Source organism: Rhamphochromis longiceps, linkage group LG14, assembly GCF_057381845.1.
Source record: "Rhamphochromis longiceps isolate RC_006_pf linkage group LG14, R_longiceps_female_GT1.1, whole genome shotgun sequence".
NCBI lineage: Eukaryota > Metazoa > Chordata > Actinopteri > Cichliformes > Cichlidae > Rhamphochromis > Rhamphochromis longiceps.
In genome coordinates, this window is record NC_140570.1 from 25,883,104 (window position 1) to 25,902,323 (window position 19,220).

General features: G+C 41.3%; 1 protein-coding gene and 1 long non-coding RNA gene across 2 annotated transcripts in view; one reads left to right on the top strand and one right to left on the bottom strand.

Moving 5' to 3' along the window:
- The first annotated feature begins 370 nt into the window (after positions 1-370).
- Positions 371-19,220, top strand: part of ppm1lb (protein phosphatase, Mg2+/Mn2+ dependent, 1Lb) — a 62,213-nt gene continuing 43,363 nt past the window's right edge. The window contains exon 1 of the mRNA XM_085379432.1: positions 371-1,293. Coding sequence (XP_085235558.1) covers positions 895-1,293 — 399 coding nt within the window. The 5' untranslated portion in view covers positions 371-894. The remainder of the gene's footprint in view (positions 1,294-19,220) is intronic.
- LOC146654172 (uncharacterized) lies at positions 16,651-19,129 on the bottom strand. Its single transcript, XR_014907159.1, has 2 exons — positions 18,636-19,129; positions 16,651-16,897 (listed from the first exon to the last, which is right to left on the bottom strand). It is a non-coding gene; the product is annotated as an uncharacterized LOC146654172 (long non-coding RNA).

Here is a 19,220-nt window from a genome sequence, read left to right on the forward strand (position 1 = left end):
CAACACAACTGTTCTTTTCTTTCAAGTGATTACATTAATTAACTAATTTATTTATTTATCTAAATGTATCTAAATTATTTATCTAAACGGCTGTAGATTACATTTCTTTGCATCGCCTAATCACCTTGTTTTCAGACGTAACCAGCTGCAGTTGAATAGGTTTTTATTTTATTTTATTTTATTTGTTTGTTTGTTTGTTTGTTTGTTTTTTTGGGGGGGGGGGGTCGGGTCCCTTATTTAAACGGTATCACTATGCGTTGTCTGTGGGTAAGTGTTGATATTTTAAATGCAATTATTTCCTACAACTTTGAAGGCGAACTTTACGAGCTGCACGTGAAAGCAGCACGGCCGTTTAGGAAAGCAGCAGCGGGGGCTTCGCAGCCAGTGTGGCAGCTGGGAATGTGAGGGTTTCAGCACAGGCTGCTATTTCAGGACTGGAAACAGTAGCAGGGCTGGCCGGGGAGGGACAGGCTCTGCCCACAACTTTACTCTAGCCAACACACTGGCTTAACCTCAAGTCCAAACGGAGGGGAGAAGCTGCTGTTTCCCGCCTGGAGTGTCCGTGTTCTCGGACCGCGGCAGATGGTCAGCGGACAGCCGTTGGTGGTGGCTCACTGCTGGGCTGAATGCTAGAGGGAACCAGCCGGTGCACCGCGCTTCTCCTTTATCTCGCCTCGGTCGCTGATACGTCCCAGTGAAGTGTCACTCGTTGGTCCAGTACAACCTGAATGTTTCCCGGCGTGAGTAGCTCGGTTAAATGTGTATGTTTCGCCGCTAACCAAACCAAACACGGTAACATCATCAACAACAAAAACAGCGACGATGGAGTGAAATCTGCGGCGGGGGGGCGAGCGACACACAACCTGCCGCGATTTCCTGCGCGTGAATAAATAAATGATAGAGGATACAATGACCCTGCTGTCTCTATTAGGTCGGATCATGCGTTATTTTCTGCTCAGACCGGAGACCTTGTTCTTGCTGTGCATCAGCCTGGCTCTGTGGAGTTACTTCTTCCACACGGACGAAGTGAAGACCATCGTCAAGTCCAGCCGAGATGCGGTCAAGATGGTCAAGGGGAAAGTGGCGGAGATGATGCAGAACGAGCGCTTCGGTGGGCTGGACGTCCTGGACGCGGAGTTCTCCAAGACCTGGGAGTTCAAGAGTAACAACGTGGCCGTGTACTCCATCCAAGGCCGGCGAGATCACATGGAGGACAGGTTCGAGGTGCTCACCGACATCGTCAACAAGAGTCACCCGTCAATCTTTGGGGTTTTTGATGGCCACGGAGGAGAGGTGAGTAGGGCACCCAGGGGGACATTAAAGTGATCTCCAGGGGGGCTAAAGTGTGGGTTTGAATGAGTTATGTCTGGTCCTTTTCTTAGACCTGCTTTTATTTCTTTATTAAAAGCACGAATGAGACTAAATAAAGCAGAGATCTTATTCTGTATTTCAACCGAAGCTGTCCTCGTTGTACTTTTAAATAAAGTATAAATATGAGGGATAAAAATCTACTTTCTATACACCTAAAATAACTTCTAACGGATAAAGCGATGTAGTCCACCCCATAAATCATTTATTACAGTGTATTAAGTTACATAGAGTTAATGTGTAGTGATGAAGGGGATATTTTCCTTCCTCAGTTTGAACCCTGTGTATTTTTTTTGTCTCTGTGGTAATTTAATAAAACACAAACTAATTCAGGATTATGCAATTCGGGGGAAGGAGAAACTGAACTAATGAATGTCTTGAATGTGTTAACACGGAGACTCTTTAAGACAGGGACTCGAGGTCGAGTAATTAGGCAGGATTCACTTTGACGTCCCGTGTCATTGATGGGTGCAAGTTATGACTTTAATTAGGACAAACCAAGTGACACACACACACACACATACACACACACACACACACACAGAGGCACAGCGACACTGGGGCTTCTGGGTTGTCTCGTTACAGCCCTGCAAACACACTCACCCTCCCTGTGAGAGAGTCTTCTTTTAGAACGCATGCTCTTTATTTCCAGCTTATTTCTCTCCAAAAACAATCTCTCTTGGGTTTGTTTGTCCAAAGCAGGGATGCATCCCCCATAGTCTAACACAATTATAGCTGGAAGGAGAAGGATAAACTCAGATTTTTTTCAGATTCTATCCGGGGCCCCATACTGTGAGGAAAAACACAGATGACATCGATCACTAGTCCGCTGGTTACAGCCGTTCTCCTTTGCTTTCTGCTTCCTTGGTGCTAATTAATGTCAGGGCATCGAGGCAACAGCCTGACAAAGCAGCTCACAATGAGACCCTTAAAAAGTGCTGTCAGTTAAAGGGACAAAGAGCATTTGACATGATGCCACAGTCAGGCGGGAACATGAAAACACTGATTTATTATGAAGTCGAAGCATGCCTCTGCTCGGGCATTGTTTTCTGAGGCTTCGACTGTGCCCTCAGCTGACAGTGCTGATGCAACAGAGCCACCAAATAGAAAGAAGAAGAAGAAACATAAACTCCAATAGACTCTTCTCTTCTCTTCTCTTCTCTTCTCTTCTCTTCTCTTCTCTTCTCTTCTCTTCTCTTCTCTTCTCTTCTCTTCTCTTCTCTTCTCTTCTCTTCTCTTCCCTTCCCTTCCCTTCCCTTCCCTTCCCTTCTCTTCTCTTCATTCTGATGAGCCACTTCTGGTGGAGCTCAGTGCTTTTTTAAAAATTTTTTATTGTCTCACTGCAACAATCTTCACTCCTGAGGTTGACTGCTGTACTCTGATTGAGGCTAAATGATAACATACTAAAAATAGGCAGCTAAAGGCATCGAGGTGGCTTTTCTACTAGGGGAAATTAAATTTTAGGCCGCAACGCTGGATGCTGCAGCTTTTTGACCAAAAGTGGTCATTGGATTGGGTTTCCCCTCATGGCTTCCTTCCCTCCTCTGTGGAGTTCATTTTTAGCGATCAGTGGCCTAACCTGTTAGCGCTGCCACAGCTCACCATACATGTGTTTAAGAAAAATAAGTAGGAGATATGTTTGTTGATCTGCCAAGGGGAAAAAAGAGAGAAAACGGGTGGGAGAGCATCGGTGGCGAGTGGGAAGAGCGAGAAGAGATGCTTAGGATTTGCCTTTGGATGTGAGAGTCTGCTTTATCGTTGCATGTCCATGGGCATCGGTTTATTCCCACGCCCTCTTTTGAAGTGTGGAAAATGGTTTCCAGTCAGCAGCCTTCGGAAAATAAATAAATAAATAAACATAAAAAACTTCCTCTCTTTGGTGGATGTAGATATTTTTATATTTATACTTATTTATTTAGCCAGAGGGCATTAAGCGGAGTGATGCTGTGTGGCCCAAGGCAGCGTCAGGATACTGGCTGTCTCAGCTGGCTTGTTAGTGAGGTGTCAAATGCTTCAATTTCTTTACACACGCACGTATGCGCACACACTCTGCTCATCCAGGCCACATATACACAGTCATTAAAGCAATGTCGGACTTGTGCCAGCATCTTTTTAGCATCCAAGACTTTAGCCCTTCTTGGATGTTTACAAATCCCATAATGGACAAAAATGTAAAGTCCACTTTCACTGGGGTGTGAGCATGCTAAAATAGAGAAATACAATCAACTCAGAGGAGGAAATTGTAGTTTAAACTACAATAAAGGCTGCCACCAGTGGTTATGTTATATAATTGATTAATGTTAACTGATAACTATTTAATTACAGGAAATTAAAAAAAAAGTGGCCTGTGTTGATGTCCAAGTCAGGTAAAAAACGTGATAATTCCATAACATAAAGAAAAGCAGCCAATGCCCATTACTAAGAGGCTACATGTGTGTGTGATGTCTGTCTTTTTAAAGAAAAAGGACATTGAAGGATTTATCAGAACAGCTGACAGTTTACCTGCATACCAGCTCTGGTTAGTATTTATAATATTGATTCATCATCTTGGCTTCACAAAGCTTTCAATTTCTTCCTGCAATCCGTTATTGTTAATGCATGTACCGGTGCTGTGAGTGAGGGCAGGCACTAAACGCTCTTGTAATTACTGTATCCTATTTTTTTTTTTTCTCAAAGATATTTTTATTGAGTTGAAGCAACAAAGAAAAGCAAATACACGCAGAATTGACAAACACCAAACAAGCAAGTTTCACAGCGACTGTTAAAACTGAAATATCAGAATACAGATTAATGACACACTCACATGTCTTATAATTGCTCTGTATCCTATTATTGACAGGCAAACAGATGCTTTCTTGCCAAGAAATTGATCAGTACAAGATTGGTATCTTTCTCATTCCTGCTTTTAGTGATGTAGCTGGAAAAGGCAGGCAGTAAGCTTCAAACAGCTTGCATAGCTGTTCTCCAAAAAGTCAAACTGAATTAAAAAGCTGCATCCATAATTGCTCTTTATTTACAGTCATGTAAAATGGTTTTCACCTGACATGATAGAGTCCTGTGGAGAAACTGCTTCTTATCTATACCTTGTGATTAGCTCACAGAACCACTATTTAGCAGCATTAACTTGAACCAGTTGTTTTTTGCATGACTTTATCAGTGTCTCACATCATTGTGGAGGATTTTTTTTCCCCAGTCTTATTTGCAGGATTGCTTCAGTTCATTGAGGTTTGTAGGCATTTGTTTATACGCAGCTCTCTTAAAGCCCCACCACAACATTTCAGTCAGGTTGAGGTCTGGACTTTTTTACTGGCTCATTGCAACATTTTTATTCTTTTCTTTTTCAAATATTCTGTTGCAGATTTGCTGGTGTGCTTGGGATAATTGTCGTGCTAGCACAACCTTTATCTGTGAGAAATATGGTCTCACGAGAAACTCTAGAATACTTTAGTATACAGAGGAGTTCATGTTCAGACTTGGTGACTGCAAGGTGGCAATCGTAGCTCCTCTACTACCATGCTTGACAGCTGGTATGAGGTGTTTGTGCTCACATGCTGTGTTTGGTTTTCTCCAAATCAGACATTCTGCATTACAGCAAACGTCTCCAAGTTGGTCTCAGCTGTCCAAAGGATGTTGCTCCAGATACAGTATCTTGTGGTTTAATCAGATGCAGCTTTGTAAACCTATGCCAGGGTGCCATGTTCTTTTTAGAGAAGCTGTCCAAACAAGCCACACTTGTTCAGTCTTTTTCTGATTCTGCTGTCATGAACTTTAAACATGCCCTCTGAACATTGCACGGTCTGAGTTTTTGGGGATGCCCATTCCTGGGAAGATTGTAGCTTAGTTTTAACCGTAAACTAAATGCTCCAGAACAGCAAGCTTACCAAACCTTCCACTTTTCTAGAGGTGCAGTTTACCTGGCTGCAGTATGGATGTACTTTGTTTCTCTCAGGAGTCCGGTGAGAAACTTTACTTTTCACATGACTGGATCTGTGTAGTGAATTACTTAGGCCGTTTCAGTAGACGCAAAGTATGGTACAAGGCCTCACAAGAAGTAGCGTACAACTGATGGTCATTACCCAAGCATGGAATAGAAAGAAAACCATAAAAACATAGACAGGTGAGAGGAAGAAGATTGGTGCATCCAAATGTAAATGGCTGCAAAATTTGTTTTTATATTACCAAACTGCGCTGTCCAAGTGTCCAATAGTTTTTGTGTTTAGCCAAAGAGCTCACAATACAAGACTTTCATAGAATTGCCTGAATGCAAGTAGTGAATGAGTGCATGATTTGATACAATAAAAGGTCTGCCCACCCGTGATAACATGATTACTTGTGCATATGGCTGCCCGAATATAAAGCTGATAACTTCCACTCAAGGCAGTGTTTACTTCCTGTTTTTGCTCTGATTTTTATTCTAAAAGTTCTGAGTCAAAGTGGCGGTTCACATCATCATCGCTCTGATTACTCTTTCAGGATGTTGACAAGCTCACTGCCGTTCTTTGTCTGCCATCTTTTTCCCAGTTACAGAACCTCCAAGTCTTCCTTTGTGCTTTTTCTCACTTCATGATAAATTAAGTTTAGAGCGTGAGCCATTTCTTTAATGTTGCTATCTGTGCATTCTTCTGAAAAGCACATCATATGCCAAATTAAGATGAATTCAGATGGCCAGCCTGTACTGCGGTTCGTTTTCAGCCGGTTGGAGGATAGAAGGTAGCAACAGAAGATGGATGTCTTCATTCGTTTGACTCTGTTGATGTTCTGCCAATTCACTGGAACCAATCAGTTTACTACCAGATAAATAAATTATCAGTGAGCGATTGATAACATCTGGAAATCTCCTTTTTTCTTTCATTATCTTTTTGCATCACACACACACACACACACACACACACACACACACACACACACACACACACACACACACACACACACACACAATGCAAATTCAATTTCCAAAGTGTTAAAAATCGGTGTTTAATGTGAGCATACCTTCGGCTGTCCCAGTCATATTAGATACTGGCTCAGTGAGGAGATTTCAGTTAAATGGAGATTGATTTTTAGCTGACACGTGGGAATAACCTGCATGAAAGTGATAACCCTGGGCTCTCTGTCCATTTAATGGCAACATGAGCCATTTGTTCCTTTACCAGGATGTAGAGAGTGAGCCATACTTCACTCCTCCCCGTCTCACTCTCAGGTTGTGGCTTCAGGCAGTGCAAAATTACCTTAACTGTAGAGCATAGAGAAGACATTAACTATAAGCCTGTTTAACCTGAATGCGGGGGCTTTCTCTTGCCGTCTGTTTCCCTATCCTTTTAAGTTTTTGTTCTGTGGATTTCCATCACAGCTCGCTCTCTCATGCTGTTTCGATCAGTGGAGTTTGTGAGTGGGTTGTGATAGATACGGCTCCTAACTGTGAAGGAGGTGACTGCGGCGAGTTCAGAGCAAAGAAGCACAAATAACGTCGAAACCACAGGGACGGTGATCATTTTTAGAGGACTCCTTTCAGTCTTAGCTTGTCCTGAGTTTACCTTTGCTTCAGTTTAAGGCTAAACTTGCTTTCAAGTTTAGTGCAGTTCCTTGAGTTGCAAAGAAGACAAGACTTTTAAAAGGGATCGATGATGGTTCACCTTTTAAACCCCAAGGACACGTTATAGTCAGACAAGCTGTTGTTTGAATTTGAGGTATTTTAATGCGGCTATGTACATGTTTGTGTTTTACCCCAGAAGGGTAGATACCGAGCTGTTTGAATTTCTCCTGAGCTCACTCTCACTGGAGAGATGAAAGAAGACTCGGCATGTGACTAATTGCACTGTTGGCTTTACAGGATTAGAGAGAGAGAGAGCAAATAGAGAGAGCGAGAAGGAGTAGCAAGACCAAGGACACCAACATGTGCCTGGGCGTATGAATATTAATGTGTGTGTATACACACACACACACACACACACACACACACACACACACACACACACACACACACACACACACACACACACACACACACACACACACGTAGGAAAATATTTAGTATACACATCCAGAAATGCATACACTATTATATATTGTACATATATTTATTAGTTTCAGGTTGGCCATTCTTGTATTTTGCTCGTTTGTGTTGTTGTGTTTGCACATCTCTGTTGCTTGTGGGGCTCGCACACAAGAATTTCACTCGCATGTGCTGTGCCAGTGTGCCTGCACATGTGATGTGACAATAAAAAGTGATTTGATTTGATTTGATTTGTGTGTGTTGCAAGCTTGCAGAGGACGCAGTTGGAGAGAGGGGCAGTTTGATGTTAGAGAGAGAGAAGACTTGAGCAAGAAGCTCAAATTCACCAAAAACCTATTAAGAAGAACCGCCTGCTTCACATCAAGTACACTCAGAAAGTTTATATAACACACTAAGCATGCTCCAGTGTCACATGAATAATGCTGAATGCAAACAATCAAAAGGTTGTAATCAGCTATATTAAGTATTATTATGTTAAAGGAATTGCACAAGTGTTTTATTCACCTCTGCTCTTCTGAGCTTTTAATAGTTCAACTTTTTGGTTCACTTACACTGCTCTCATCAGTGGTGCTTTTGGGCAAACAAAAAAAGCCCTAACTGGACAGTACAGCTGATGTCTAGCAGCTAAGGAAAGCAGCATTTTCTTCAGGATTTTGCCCAAAACAGCTCTAAAGCAAGAGTAAATGGAAACTAGTGTGTGAAAATAGTGCCAACGCTGACAATAAATCAGTCATTGCAGACTTCAGATATAAGTTTGTCTCATGTGGTGCACCGGTTCTGCCAGCCAGCCCATTGCCCACTGTGCTGTTTGCATGCTGGAACACACTATTGAGAGTCATGTGGATTTCAGATACAATTTGCTGTGCTTGCTCCTGGGTTCGGTACGCTGGGGAAGCCAGAGCTGAGCAAAACAGGGAAACATTTGAAAAACCCTCATGCTCGTCTTCTAAATACAAGTTGCAATGATAAAATTCTGTTACTTTGCACATAAAAAAAACCAAAAACCATACTGTATTTAAATTTGGCTGTTCTCTCCTCGAAGGTCGTCTCCTCGGACTGCTTGTAGCCGACTTGTAGACCTCAAACTTGTTCAGAAAGGGAAACCTTTAGTGTCAAATTAACAGACCTTCAAATCAATGACCATGACAGCTGATGACAGCTAGGTTATGCCGAGAAGGAAATGCTAATCTCTTTTAAACGTCAAATCAGTCATGGAGTTGTGCACTGAGAATTCACTCCAGATGGTAAGATGGTGCAAAGCTCTTCTGTAATGTCCTAAAATTTTATGCTGTTTTGGCCACATGAGTATAGTCTTTGATCACCACCCGCCCTACACGGTAGATTTGGCTCGCTGCGATTTTGTAGTCTCTCCAAAATGAAATTTAACTTGAAGGTTTGTTGTTTTATAACCACTCCTCCATAAGCGAAGAAGTCTGAACAGTGTTGTCACATCAAACACTCAGTTTTTTTAGCTTTTAAGAAAACTTTAAACTATAGAGCTACTGAGCTACATACAAACAAGCTTAAGTTGTCTCTAAATAAAAAGATTGCCTACCATCAACAAGCAACCTGACATCTTTAAAACATCTTTCCAAGATGGGACTTTACTAACAGGGTTTAAAAAATAAAGCAAACCAGTGCAGTTTAATTCAGGGAATTCAGGCACACAATATCAGCTTTTCTCCACTTTGGTCTATTGACGTCCAACTGGAAGCCTTGTTTCTATTGACCACTTGGGTATTAGTCACAGCGCGCAGTGGTTAAAGTTCAACTAGCCCTTTGATCAGTGCACTGACAGACCATCGTAGCCCAGTGCAAGCCATTGGAAATAATTGGATTCAGAGTGCAGTGGTGCTGCTGTAGTCTTTTCTGGAAGTCCGATGAGGCTAAAGCATTAGCAGCAGCTCTTAAACTGCATCATAAACTGCTTTTATTAAACTTTTTTTTTTTTTTTTTTTAAAAAGAGAGAAATGGATCTAATTCTAATCAGTATGACTGCTCATTATTACTCTTACCCTGTTGTACCCAGTTCTGTCACTTGTGATGAAAGCTGACACGCAACATTTCAGCCCCTCCTTGAATTCAAGTGAAGCAGAAAGTGGAGAGTACAGGGAGGTCATGCTCTCTCGGAAAATACTTGTGCAGCAGTGGAGAGAACAGACAGCCAGAGAGTTCTGCCGAAAAGTCTTCTGACCTTTTGGTAATTTGTCCCGGGTAGTCAGGTTCGCCTTATTTGTGGTGACAAGACTGTCAGGGAGCGACTGAGGAGTGGATTCAAGGAGTGAAACGCAGCAAATAAATGAATGAATGAGGCTGCTGCCTGTCAGCTAGCCTAAATGTTTGGCCCTGGAGTAAACATCTGTAATCTCCTCTTGTCCTCTGTCATCATTTTACATGAAATAAATGTTAGTACAGTCTTTCAATTGTACTAACATTTTCTTTGCCTCTGCATAGCCTTAAACCCTTCCACTCTCTTTAAAAGATAAGAGCATTTAGTAAAATATTAAAAAATATATTTCTCAGGTTTGATGGGTGTGTGTACTTGTGTGTCAGGACTGTGCGTGTGTGTATGTGTTTGCCAACAGCATGTAGCACCAGATAAGAGGACCTTCTTCAGCCTCAGTGTGCCATCCTTCCCTGCTGGCACTGACTACTCAATAATTTAACACCCTTGCTGTGAAACACTTCAGCTAAACCCCACCAACTAAATATACAGCTTCCTCCAAGCAGAAAGAGGCCACAAGGTCACCTTTCACACGAACACGTCACATGACATCACGCTGTGCGTGTGGTGCTTCTTAGAGGAGGTCTCAACTTGAGAGTCATTTGCAAAGTTTTAGCTTTGCGATGCTCGCCTTTTCTTTGTCCCCCACCCACTCTTAATCGGGCAGGGCTAGTCTGAGCTGTGATGTTGCTATATGGTGGGTTTGGTAATAGAGCTGTTGTGTTTTGGTGACAGCCCCCCCCCAACCACCCGTCTGTCACCCTGTTTTCCCTTTATCACCCTTTCAATCCCCTCTTTCCGACTCCTCCTGTCTCCGAGGGGGGTTGGCAGTGAGTGAAAGCCGCACAAGCTCTTCGTCTTCAAGGCCATGTCAACCTGTCCCTCCCGCTGCCATGCCAGCTGCTTTCCACGCTCATGGTGAGCAAGAATGCTACCCTATGTGATGCTTTCCCCTAGTTTTAAATACCAAAAGATGCATTCAAAGTATAGCTTTAAAATCCAGTTTCAAACATAGCAAAGCTACAAATCTTGCTCTGAATGCACAATGGTCACCTACAGCAGCACTCAAAAGAAAATGCTATTAGACTGTCTTATGTGTGTTTCTAGGTGATTAACAGTCTCTAAATCTAATCACATGGTTGGAACCCGGCTGCTGCATTTTGTTTTTGAGAGGGGCTGCGTTCATGTGGATGGCTGTTATATAAAGCGCTGAAGTGAAAAAATGCTCACACAGCATTGTCTACAATTTGAATCCAGCTCCAGAAGCCTAACCCTGTATGCGAGCGCCAGCTACTCAATTGTTTGTTTGTCTGCGTGTGATTGGGAAAATAGACGAGTCAGTTGGAGTTTGCCTGCTCGCTGGCAGTGAAGGATGGCGGGAGAAGAATGTTGGCTAAGAGGAGGTAGCGAGCTGCAGCTGTTCAGAGTTAGCAACATTGGTGTGATTGTGTGCGCAAAGAGCCTGAGCCATGATATTTGTATAGCTCACAGTTGTGGCTCTTCCTCCAATTGGACCTGCGGGTAGGGCAGGTGCATCCTCCTAAAAAGAAAACAGGCCTGCTGGATGTGTGCCACTGCCTCTTATCAGTATAAATGCCCAGATGTGGAGTGAGCCAACTTAGATAATTTTTAAGCTTCCAAGGTCACTCATAACAAACTGTCAAACCATTAAGCAATTTTCTTAACCAGCTCAGGGTTGCAGGAAGGCTGGATCTACCCATTTGGGTGAAATAGGGCGACAGGCCACCGCACACTCTCACATCCACCAATTTACCTGGGATGAAATTAGCTTACCTGGAAGAAACCCACAGGGAGAACATGCAAACTCCACACAGAAAGGCCCCAGCCTTGTTGCTGTGAGGCAACACAGAGTTAACCACTTAATCCTTGTTGCCCATAAAAGACTGAATGGTTTGTTTTTTTTATTTATAAAATGAGATTTCTCCCCTATCTCAATTTGAATTGTTTTTTTCTTTTTCTGTCGGTGTGTGTATATTTAAAGTTAGCATGCTGCAGACGGTCTGCCAAACACATGTGCTGCACACATACTGGATCTACCCAGACAAAAGGAATGCAGCTGATATGAATGCTTGATTATTACACATGGTTTCTATTCAGGGGAAGAACGGTGAGCTACAAACCTTGGAATAAACCCGGCGGTGAACCAATCCTGAGCCAGGTTGTCTTTAATTTATGCTATAAGAAAAGCTCATGGGATATGATAAAAAAGACCAGACTCCACAGAATGTCATTAACTTGTGCTTGTGATTAAAATTGGGAGGCAGAGGGACGTTATGCACACATTTGTGTGTGTGTGTGTGATGTCCATTCATTCCCAGGCAGACGATCTATGTTTGTATATCAGGGTCTTGCTGGATCTCTGCCATGAAATCTTGATTATGGCCCTTTGAGATTCATGATCGTAGGATTTTTTTCCCCTCATTCCCCCTGCACAACGCTCCTCAATGAGTTTCCTGTTAAAAAAAAGAAAAAAAAAGAAAAGGAGGCACTAATCTAAAACTAGTAAGGCTTTTGGGTGAACAATCTGCTCTGCAATCTTTAGATGAAGTTGTTTATTCTAAAGAGCAAACAGATGAGGTTGAAGATATAATTGGAAGGGAAAAATGAAGACGGTGTAGAAGGGTAAAGAAGCAGATTGAGGCTTTTTTGTAAACAGACTGGGGAAACGTGTACATGTTCATTAGAGTAACTGCAATAAATAAACGTAATCTTCCAATAGGATTGCGAGTTAATTCCAGTCTTTATTGGTCTGACCTTTTTTGTTTGTGTAATCTTAAAGCATGCCAGCAGGGACTGAAGGGCACTGCAAGTTTAGAGCAAGGCCTGCACGTAGCCTGTCTGTGGAAGTGTGAGCTACTGAGTGCATATATGAAGCCTCATGAGGTGTTGTTGGTCTCATTCAGAGAGTCTGAAACAGGTTGGTGATATCCTCTAACCCTAGTGACCTAAATTAGCTTCATTTTTTATAACAGCACTAAGTGCTTTCTGTTATAAAAAATGTCATGGCTTTTTTCTTGTTTAAAACTATCATTGCTTTACATCTCAGTATGTACCAGCATTTAATACTAATGTGGAACTGAAAACATCCATCTATTACTTTCTTCCTCTTTTCCTGTTCAGGGTCGCAGGGGGCAGCTGGAGCCTATTCCAGTTGCCGTAGTTCAAGAGGCAGTGTACACCCTGGACAGGTCACCAGTTGGTAGCAGGGCACAGAAAGACAGACAACCATTTGCGCTCACATTCACACCTGCAGCCAATTTATTATCACCAGTTAACCTAACCCTGCTAACTGCATGCCTTTGGACTGTGGGGAAGCCATGGGGACATGGGGAGAACACGCAAACTCCACGCAGAAAGACCCAGGCCAAGAGGTGGATTCAAACCCACTGTGGGATCCAGCAGTGCTAACTACTGTGCTGCCCTGAAATTGCAACATACAGCTTTCAAATGGATAACATGTTGATTGATGACGCAGACTTAATAAGTAAAGCTACAAGTTTGAAAACAATGAATATTAAAAAGTGTGAAGGCGTACACTTCAGCCAATGTACCCAAATGGAAAAATGAAAGGGTTACAAATGTTCAAAGGTTTTGATATTGCTTCGTTTATTTTACCACCCAAGTAATCATTCAGATTTAAAAACAACAGATCTTCACAGTGAAGGACCTTGATCCAGAGTGTTTGTGTCTTTCTGATTTTTAGTGTGGTTTTGGCGAGTCATTGGCCCCAAAATAGTTATTGGAATAATATAAATTAAACTGTGGCAATGTGATGACTGCATACTGCCACATCCACTGGTACACTGCCAAACAGGACAAACATTTCACTGTTGTTGGAAAGTTTAGTTTTCTTGCCCTTGATTTATGTGACACAATCAGAGAGGCGTCTGATCACTCTCAGATTCATTCTGTGGCCAGTTTTCTGAAATCCTTGGAACAATCATGTACTGCTGCCTCACTCTGATGATTGACCGAGAGCAAATCTGTTATGCAAAATATAACTTCAAATCCTTTTTTATTTAACATACTATTTATGGTCTTTTAAGTCTCATTTTAGTAGTTTGCCTAAAAAGTTTTGCAGAATGCTATTCAAACACATCACATCCTGTGTGTCGATTAAAGGATCTTTCCTTCCCTGTGCTCTGGATCATGGGCTGGTGATGGCTTTGGATGGATGGGTAGTTTTAGAGGCAGATAAGCAGGAATAGTAATTGATTACTGTGGTGCAGAGGAACCTTATAGGGATAATGCTAACACCTCAAGGCTCACAGGATCCCTGCACTCTTCAACTCTGAGCTGAGGCTATAAGGAGCAGAAGAGACAGCAGGGCAGGTTAGATTTACCATAATCCCACTGGGGATAGTGGGATTAAATTCTCTCTGTGGATTCTTATTCTTTTTTTACATCATCCACATCCTGATCATTTGTATGTGTTTAATTGTTCAATTAAGCTATCTTTTTCCTTTCTGGGGGGCCTTTTTTTTTAGATTTCTCTAACCCTGTATCTGCTTAACCGTCCAGTACCTTCATCTTACCCAGAGAAATATGTATGTTGCCTTCTTCCTGAGTTGATTTAATGAGTTTATCCAGAAGCAGAGCTGGTAGCTATACTAATGCTGCTCAGAAGGGGAGAGATGCTTTATTGAGGGTGAGAGAAAAAAGGGGAAAATAATGGCTTGGTTGAAATGTGCCTTTATTTAGGGAAGGAGAGAGAAGGAGGACAGAAAGAGAGGGAGAGAGTTGCGGAGATGAGAGGGACTAGGGCTGAACGATTATGGAAAATAATCTAATTGCGATTTTTTTGCCCCAATATTGCGATTGCGATGCGATATGCGATTATTTTTTAAGGTCTTTGTCTTCTGTATTATTAAACAAAGACAAGCAATACATCATATAGTATGGCCAATACTATATTACATTAATTTTAAACTGTTCTTTCCTGGAAGACAGACCTCTGTTATGATGACATGAGGTGATGCATGAATTGATGACTGACATTTTTATTTAACTTCTTCAATCACAACAGTATATTTGAACATACACAATAGTTTATTTTTAGCTTACAAACATCTGAGCATAAAGTGCTGACAAGGAACCCTGGTGTAAACATTAAAATGAAAGTCAGTACAATGTGCAGATTGCAGAAATATACATAAAAAAAATCAGTGGCTTTACCACACTCAGTTTTTCGACATCTGTGAACTACTAGACAGTCATTCAATTAAAAAATAATATTAAATAAATAAAACTAATAAATACAAAATACACACATCTTACTGATCTCTGCAGTCAGTAACATTACACATAAAGTGCAAACATAATAGCAATTGTATAAACACACACACAAACACGCCTTTAAAGTTTAAAGGCGTGAAATTGGACGGTCGGCTAGTTCTGATTAGCGTCACCGCTGTCTCGGTGGAGTTTAATAAACTCGGCCGTCTGCTTCTTGCTATCTAAAATATAACCAGACACTGGTGTAAATTCTCGACTGTCTCATACTTCTGTTTAATAAGTTTTCTGTTTGACGTTTAGTCAGCTGTGTGAAAACTACGGTGGCTGGGAAGTGCAAATCGCAACAAATTAAAAAACCGCAACAAATAAAAAACAAACCACAACAAAATACAAAAAGCCCACAACAAATTACAAAAAGCCCACAACAAATTACAAAAAGCCCACAACAAAATACAAAAAGCCCACAACAAAATACAAAAAGCCCACAACAAATTAAAAATCCTTGACGGAAAGGGATTGTCTGAAATACCGGAAGTGACACAAGCGTGATGTCACGAGAGGGGGCGTAGTCAGGGTTTTTGGTTGAGGCGCCACATTTCTGGGCCGAACAAAGCGCTAGCGAAAGAGCGAAAGTACACGGATAACACCAGCTATGGTTCGTACTTGCTGTGCGGTCGGTTGTAAAGTTAGATCGCACGACCGGCAAGGGAATAAGGTTGAAAATGGTTTATCTTTTCATTCTTTCCCCACCTGGAAGCAACATGAGGCAGCTCATGTATCGGATGTTACCAAACGAAGGCGTCTAGCCTGGATAGCAGCTGTGAGACGAGCTGATATCCAGTTCTCTTCCATCTCCAAATATCTGTTGGTGCTCCAGACATTTTCATTCCGGTAAGTTCTAAATATGTTCATATCTTTATAGCCTATTAGTTTTATTTTCGATGCACTCTGAGGTCATAGAAAATTAGAAAAAAACATCCTACTGAGTGATTTTGCAGAACTACCTTCTATTTATAGAGTTACTAATTATTTGGCATTATTGCAGCAAACCAGCCCATGAAATGGATGAAACATCGTGACTGAGTTCCAGCGCTACACAAGGGACCTGCTTCAAACATACCACCATGCCAATCAGATTACTTCTTCCATGTGAGGGTGAAGAGGTGACCCTTCTGGATAAGATGGTGAAGGTTTGCTGCCGTTTTGGTGAACAGTGTGGTAGTAAAACCAGGGGAAAATGAAACTTGCTCCTGTTAAATATTCTTTAGTCTTGTGCTGTATAAATAGCGGTAATTTTTCAGAACATAAATTGAAGTAATTGATAGTAAATAAAGTAACGTTAGTAGTGGGTGATATCGTGTAAATGCTGTCATGATTTTGTGTAAACATTTTGTCCTTTATAAACTATGACATGGATTCTACATTGTAACTGATGTGATGTTCTGTAAGGTGGTTTTAATAAAAAAAAAAAAAAAAAAAGAGCAAAACTTTGTTTCTTTATTCAACTTTTGAACAGTGGTACTCAGTCAGTACCTATTCAGTAAATGCAAATTATTTACACGGCAGTGCACTTCAGGCATAAATCTAGACCCTTATATAAAACATTATGGGTCATTCCCACAACCCACAGCTTTACTGTGTTCCAGCAAAGATTCCAATAGCAGTGACAACTCCTCCACAGTAGCAGGTGGGATTTTTCTTTTTTGAGGACGGCTCCTTTTACCTGTCACTACAGATGGTCTGTTTATGTTTTGATTGAGAGCAGTTTTTGGTCAGCTGAAGAGGAGAAGTCCATCTTATGGCCAACCTCTGGCTGTATCTTGGTCATATTACCCAGAAAACCCCAGTATGCAGGTTCATCTGTAACAGTCCTTGTGCCACAGATCTGCACTGTTGCTTCTACATTAAACAGAAGAGCAGCGCCATGGATGCAGGTCTCCAGGACTCCGGCCATACAGGTGCAGTGGGCGGCTTCAACCTTCCCTGTGATGCTCACAATGACCCAATGCTGGTTCATTCAGTCTTTGAGAGTGCAGCACCTGAAACATACAAAGTTAATTTAAAGACAAGGACTCTAATGAGCCAAGGCCGACATAAATTTGTTTTATCTACTTTCAAATCCATTTTATCATAAATGTAACAAAGTATTTAGAAAGTTAGCACATACATGTAATTTTCCATTTTTTTTATGTATCCATCTATAGAACGCTGCATGTTATATTCCAAATCTGCCTGTTCTCTTTCAGAAACCTGCCTTCAGAAAATGAACCTAAAGTATGTAATGCAAGGATGTCATCACTTTCAAGATGGAGAAAGCATAAAGTTTGACTTTAGGTGACAATTATGGACACGTAATATGATAAGGAGATTCTGCAGGTCATTAATCAATGTATTATAGTAAAAAATTTATTTTTTGTGACACAGGACACAAACATGGAAGCAAGATATATAATTAGGATTATTTATAATAAATATGAATAAATAATTGCAATTTCTTTAACCACTGAGAATAACTAAATCCTTCAGGACAATGTCACATCAATGCACTGAACTCACTATGGCTACGTTCACACTGCAGGTCTTAATGCTCAATTCCGATTTTTTTTTTTTTTTTATTTAAATCTGATTTTGTGTCTGCTTGTTCACACTACAAATAAAATGTGACAGCAAACGCAGTCCTTTGTGAACCCTCAAAGTGGCCCGCATGCGCAAAAGAAGACGTCACACACAACGCGCTCTGTTTAGACCAAACAGCATTGTTTGACTGATGGCCCTTAATATAAAGACTTGTTTCAGACTTTACGTTGTCCAATTTTGCTTTAAGTTATTTTGTTATTTACATATGGCCTAATAATGATCCTTATTGTTGTTTTAGAGAGGAGCGGTGCTTCAAAGGATAGTTGCAGATTTATGTCAGAATCTGCAGATTATACAGTACAAATAAAATGTTCACGTTATCTTCCCAACAGTTTCACTAACATCTGCACGGGATGCACACGAAGCGCTCATGTGTTCTCAATGTCTTCTCCAGCGCTGATAATTGGCATATGTTTTGTGTCAGTGAAATAAAAGACGGATTTAATGCGTCATGACCATTCAAACAGCAGTTGCTTCCTAAAACATCAGATATGTATCGGATTAAGTACCACATACGAAAGTGACCCAGATCGGATTTGAAAATATCGGATTTGTGCTGTTTTTACACAGTCATACCATGATTGGATATGGGTCGCATACGGTCAAAAAAGTCGGATTTGATGCGTTTTCGCGTGCAGTGTGAACGTAGCCAGAGCCTCCAAGTGTTCTCACTCTAATTTGCACCTCATGAATGAATTTATGATTGCACTAATTTGAATGTTCGGGAGGAAATCAAACGCATTTTACTCACAGTGCCCTACAAACGTCACTGCTGTTTAGTTTTCTGTCTTCATTTATGTTGGAAGTGATAGCAGAGTTGTACGTTTGAATTTGTTTCCAAAATCCCTCATTTAGATGGAAGCTAGCGAGCTAACTTCCTGCTAATTTCTAACTCTGTTAAATGTCATATATTCCGTTTCGTTTTCATGGATGCCTGGATGTTAAACTCAATTGTTACACATGGTAGAGCAGAACGCTGATAATTTTATTACAGATGAAAGACTTTAGACAGTTTTTCAACTCTCAGTAATGCCACAGTGATCCTGTGATTTATGGACCTGCAGCAGCGTTTGAGCCCATGCTAGTGACGTCAGACTTAAAGACCGGATAAAGAGTGATATGAACATATCTATAACTTACGGGAATGAAAATGTCTGGAGCACCAACAGATATTTGGAGATGGAAGAGAACTGGATATCAGCTCGTCTCACAGCTGCTATCCAGGCTAGACGCCTTCGTTTGGTAACATCCGATACATGAGCTGCCTCATGTTGCTTCCAGGTGGGGAAAGAATGAAAAGATAAACCATTTTCAACCTTATTCCCTTGCCGGCCGTGCGATCTAACTTTACAACCGACCGCACAGCAAGTACGAACCATAGCTGGTGTTATCCGTGTACTTTCGCTCTTTCGCTAGCGCTTTGTTCGGCCCAGAAATGTGGCGCCTCAACCAAAAACCCTGACCACGCCCCCTCTCATGACATCACGCTTGTGTCACTTCCGGTATTTCAGACAATCCCTTTCCGTCAAGGATTTTTAATTTGTTGTGGGCTTTTTGTAATTTGTTGTGGGCTTTTTGTAATTTGTTGTGGGCTTTTTGTATTTTGTTGTGGTTTGTTTTTTATTTGTTGCGGTTTTTTAATTTGTTGCGATTTGCACTTCCCAGCCACCGTAGAAAACCAAGGAGGAACCCACCCGGGGGATTAATAAAGTTTTATTTTATCTA